This window comes from Stegastes partitus, unplaced genomic scaffold (assembly GCF_000690725.1).
Source record: "Stegastes partitus isolate 25-593 unplaced genomic scaffold, Stegastes_partitus-1.0.2 Scaffold412, whole genome shotgun sequence".
NCBI lineage: Eukaryota > Metazoa > Chordata > Actinopteri > Pomacentridae > Stegastes > Stegastes partitus.
The window spans coordinates 341,878-347,550 of record NW_007578143.1 but is presented as its reverse complement, the minus strand read 5'-3'; the positions used below and the strand labels follow the sequence as shown (position 1 = coordinate 347,550).

Below are 5,673 nucleotides of genomic sequence, written 5' to 3'. Positions count from 1 at the left end.
TCTTGAACGCTCCTGTGTAAATTCTCCCATCAGGCCACTTCAGCACTCCTCTGAAAAGATCAATGAATCAGATGTTTAGTAGGAAATATGGACACACACACACATATATAAATACACTTAATGGAATTTTCTGAGGCAACAATGCCACTCTCTTTGCACTTTTCTACATCTTTAAGGGCCAATAAATACTAATTATTGTCATTTTGGACATTTGGAGTCATTTTGGATATGTTTCAAGTTATTTTTAGACAATTTTTAAGTCATTTGGTTCAACCTTTGAGTGATTGTAGACATAGTTTGAGTCACTTTGAACAGTTTTGAGTGACTTTGGACGACTTTCAAGGCGTGTTAGACAGTTTCAGTGATATAAGACATATTTAGTGTAATTTCAGACACATTTTGGACAATTTTGAGTGATCTGGAACAGTTATGAGTCATTCTGGACAACTTTAAGCCATGTTAAACACAATGTCAGTCATTTTACACACATTTTGAGTCATTTTAGACAATCTTTGAGTAATTCTAACAAATAATGAGTTACTTGAAAAAAGTTTCAAGTCATTTTTTGATCATTTTGAGTCATTTGAGTCAACCTTTGAGTGACTATAGATCTATTTTGAGTCACTTTGAACAGTTTTGAGCGACTCTGGACAATTTTCATTTTATTTTTAGACAATTTTGGACAATTATGAGTCATTTGGATCAACTTTGGAGCCATTGTAGACATTTTTTAGACGAATTCAAGCTGTGTTAGGCACAATTTGAGTCATTTAAGACATATTTTGAGTAATTCTAGCAAAAAATGAGTTCCTTGAAATAATTTGTAATAATTTTGGAGCAATTTTGAGTCATTTAGAACAAACTGTGATTCGTTTCAGACCAATTTGAATCTTTCTAGACATATTTTGAGTCATGCTGGACAAGTCTGACATCATTTTGGTCAAATTTTGAATCATTTTGAAGTCATTTTACACAATTAGACAACCAAACTAGAAACATATTATTCCATTTAGACACTTTTAAGTCATGCTGATCGAATTTTGAGCCATTTTGGATAATTTTTGGGTTGCTGTAGATAACAAACGAGAGTCATCTTGGACTGGTGTCAACTCAAAATAAGACAAACTGGATCCTCGTCTTTTCATACGTCCACTGATGTTCAGGGACTTTAAGTAAATGCAATGTCGACCAAAGACTGTATTTTTAGTACGAAATATGCTCATCCATGTAAATACACTTGGAGGAACTTTCTGGGCCAGCAGTACCATCCCTACAAAGACACCATCGGCTCAGATCACTGGATGAATCCATGTTTAAAACTGAAGGGTGTGTTGGTCTGACCTGCCGTTGGGTTTGCCGTTGAGCCAGCGGCCGTCGTACGTCGCCTCCTTCAGCCTCCCGTCCTTATAGAACGTGTACGACGCCGTCCTGGAGATCGGAGGATCCAACTTCTGGCCCGAGCCGGCCGACGCCACGTCCTGCCCCGACCCGCTCAGCGCCTGGTCCACCGCCTGGTTGATGGAGCGGAGCCACTTGGCCTGAAAACGAACGCACCGCTCAGACAGAGAAGAACATTTAAAGGTGAAGTGATGCTGGTCGACGGTTTACCTTCTCGGTGGCAGACGAGGCCAGCAGGGTGAACGTCTCCTCAGGTGTGATCACCTTCAGTCCAAACCTGCACACAAACACAGTTTTACACAAAAAACACAACTCACTATGAGAAAAACACACTCATATGTATAAAAGGTAGAAGTGACAGGGTCTGGATTTTTTTTATTATTGGTTGCAGCTGACTGAGAAGTGCAGAATTTTTTTGTTTTTTATAGAATCTGATTTGTGCACATGTTGTATTTCTGACAAATTATTAAATAAGACGAGTAGAATAAAGTAATTTTGATGAAATATTGTAGTTTTTAAGCTTAGATTTGGTTAATTTTCACAATGACACAGAAATTTACATGCGATTAGTTCAATGATTGTTGGAAAATCAATATTTACAGTTTCAAATTCTAAGAAATGGTGTTAGTTTGTTTTTTTGTTTTTTTTAAATATAACACATTTTTTTAAACGCGCAGGTGGATCTTGGGGTTAAAAGCTCAAACACTCAGTTTTTAAATCACTGTAGTTGACATATTTTTACTTGTTTGTATTTTCTTAATTGTTTGGTTTGTAAAAATTCAGACAATTTTGGCAGAATCGGCACCAAAGTTACCCGAGACCATCATCATTCTCACTCAGTTAAACCAACAATACTAACTTATGTCAAAAATTCTTAACAATAAATTTAAATAATTCAAAAGAAAGGCGGCTAATTTGTCAAACTACTGACTCTACATCCTGTAGATGTTTTATGATTTACATTTCTAATTGGTCTCTGGTGCTCTGGTTAAACACTGTCTGCAGTTCAACCAAAACTTTCCAGAATTTTTGCCAAATGACTTTTGGTCACATCTGAGTCATGAAAGTCTTCTGAGATGCATCAAAGCGCTCAGAATTATTTGGTTTTTACAGGATTTTGCTCGAGCAAATTATTCAATTTTAGGATTTTTTTTTTAGCAGACGTGTAGAATGATCTGAAAATGTATTAAAAACCAAAATCCCTCTTTTGTAAAACTGACTCATGAGCGCAGAAGTTTTAGTTTTTTACAGAATTTCGATAGAATAAACTGATTTATTTTAACAATATTTTAAATGAGGCATCCAGAATAAAGTAATTTAGATAAAATATCAAGAACTTTAAGCTTAGATTTGCTTTATTTCCCCCCCAAAAAACTAAAGTCCCACATGATTAGTTCAAGGACTGTTAGAAAGTTGAAAAACTGATGATTTTAATCTGTTTTTACAGTTTCAGACTCTGATAAATTGTTTTTTTTTTTGCTTTTTAAAGTCGACCACAGGTTTTAGGGTTCATATAGTTGCAGAAGATTCCTTAGAGTCAGTTTGAGCTGGAACTGTGTTTAATTAAGAAGACGAGGATTCAATATTTTTCTTAAAACCAGTCAAACCTGCGACTGAACACACTTACAGGCCGGTGTCCTCCTCCGGCATGGGCTCCACCCACAGCGTGGCCAGAGGGAAGATGTGATGGGTGGAGAACTGGAGGTGAGGAAAGAAGGCAAAGGGAGAGTTTTTATAAAAGAGAAACAAACGCCGACGTTTAATCTGAATGTCTGAGCACACAGACAGAAACACAGGAGGCGACACGTCTCTATGAGCAAGAAAACAACCAACAAGCTGACAGAGAAACGAGTGCATCTCTGACACAAATGGGCTTTTAAAGGAGAAAAAGAAACGGCTTTATTTTAATCCATCTGTGCTGTATGTTTTCAGCAGTTTAATGTGGTTTTTATATCTTAGTTTACTTTAAAAATATATTTTTGGTGACCTTGCATGGACGAGTATCGGTGTAATAATCCTAAACTTCACCGTCCTGATCAAACTGTGGAGGATTAACTGTTCACATGTTTAAATTTATCAGCCGTTTTCCTAATAAAAAAGCAGAAATTGCATCTTTTTTGTGTGAAATTGAAACTTTAAGAACCTCAATGTGGACTCCACCTTTTTAATTTGGTAAATTTCAGCCCATTTCCAACAGTTTTATCTTTTTATTAGACAATTATAAACCAACTTGTTGTTAATTTAATGTGTTTACTGCTGCTGGACGGATTCAAAACTTTACAGTAGAAAATATCAAAGACGACAATAACACGTTTGGGTGCAGCTTTTTAGAAATATCAGTGAAAAATATGTTGTTTTGGGGGTTTTTTTTTTTAGAATTAACTGCAACAAATATCCTGCAGTTTTAGGTTAAAAACACTAATGAGGTGATGGTAATTGGTAGAAACATTTTAATTATTTCTTTAAATCACTGTTGAGCACAGAAATTGGATCTTTTGTGTGAAGTTGCTCCTTAAAAATAAAAATAAAAAAATATCATTTTAAAAAAAAGAACCTCCGTGTGGATTCCTTGTTTTAAAATCCTTGTTGTAAATTTCAGCCAATTTCCAACAATTTTGTCTTTTTATTAGACAATTTTAAGCCAACTTGTTGTTAATTTATTGTGTTTATTGCTGCTGGACAGATTCAAAATTTTACATGAAGAAACTATCATATAAATAGATTAAAATAACACTTCTGGGTGCAGCTTTTTAGAAATAAAAGCAATTATTTTAGAATTAACTTAAACAAATATCCTGCATTTTCATGTTAAAAACACTAATGAGATGTTGTTTAATTGGTTTAAATATTTTAAGACTTTTTCTCAAATCATTGCTGAGCACAGAAATTGCATTTTTTTTGTCTGAAATCGCTTTTTGTTCTAATTTGAGCCCATTTTTAACTTTTTTTTAATATATTAAATTCTGTTGTTTTTGATTTAATGTGTTTGTTTTTGACACATTCTAATTTTTATAAATAAAATATATTATAAAAAAGATGGATGTCAGCAAAATGTTAAAGTTTAAAATTATGAATAAAAAATAAAAAATAAAGGCTTTCACAGGAAACTTCATGATGCATCAGTCATGCAGGACAACATGTGTTCCACGTGTTCAACTCTCAGCATGCTCTTTTTTTTTTTTAACTTTTCCACCAACACTCAGCTTCTTGACACTCGGCTGCAGCGACTTTCTGCTGCAGCAGCTTAAAGAGACAAACCTGCTCTGGGTTTTCACAGAGAGCGACCGACTGCCGGACACTCCTGGCTTCTCAAACAACGACAAAAACGAGCACGAGTCAAGGCAAGAGAGGAAGAGGAGGGGGACCAAGGCAACAGAGGAAGAGGAGGGGAGCCGAGGTGTGCAGGACAACCACAGGAAGGACAGGAGGGGTGACAGAAGAGGGACAAACAGCAGGAGGGCCAGGGAGAAGTCAACCACGGACTGTTGGTGTTCTTATAAAACAACAGTAAAAAAAAAAAACAAGGCTTCAGGCTTTTAGATTGCAAAGGTAGGAATAGAAACAGCGTCTGAGCCTTGGTTGTGGTCTGTTCATCCTCCCAGGCAGCCTCCTGCAGGTGGAGAGCAGGCAGAGGACGGAGGTGGAGGCAGGGCTCAGTATCACCGGACATGTCGGCCTCATGCACCCGTCAGAACGTTTAGTTCAAATTTATAACCTGCTTCGTAAACTTTAACCGGGTCTAAATCAGCTAAAACAAGGAAGTTTATTCCAAAGCTGGAGTCTTTTTAGAGCGAAATTTCAATTTCTCATCGATTAGCATTTGAATAAATATGAAAATGACTTAATCTGCTGCAAACATGAGCTTTTGACGTTGATTTAGAGTTAATTCAGGCTAAAGAGGCTGCAGGTATCCGGCTCTGTAGAACAGCTACACACAACATGCTGACTTTATTTTCCCCTTCAACGGTTTAAAAGATGTTTTTATTAACATTTTCTGAGACTTTCAGTTGCTCCTAGTGATGATTTCATGATTAACTTTGGCAGAGAACAGGCTCTATTTTTATATTCTGAAGCAACACAGTTTGTTTTCACACATAATCAGGAGATAATGTTTAATTTTTTTCAGATCCGCACACATAAATACTAAAGAGTGGATGTTAAAATCAAGAGATATTCAGTTTATTCTCATGTATGACTAAGAAAAGCATCAAATCCTCAAATTCACAAAGCTGGAAAAAGTTTTAGAGAATTTAAGTTGCTCCTGGTGATAATTTC

At 36.0% G+C, this 5,673-nt stretch overlaps 1 protein-coding gene across 1 annotated transcript in view; it reads right to left on the bottom strand.

The window, feature by feature from the left end:
• The window catches only part of als2b (alsin Rho guanine nucleotide exchange factor ALS2 b), a 35,996-nt gene that overhangs the window by 14,821 nt on the left and 15,502 nt on the right, over positions 1–5,673 (bottom strand). Inside the window, exons 15-17 of the mRNA XM_008285650.1 lie at positions 3,026–3,096; positions 1,609–1,675; positions 1,342–1,538 (exon numbers count right to left, since the gene is read on the bottom strand). Coding sequence (XP_008283872.1) covers positions 1,342–1,538; positions 1,609–1,675; positions 3,026–3,096 — 335 coding nt within the window. The remainder of the gene's footprint in view (positions 1–1,341; positions 1,539–1,608; positions 1,676–3,025; positions 3,097–5,673) is intronic.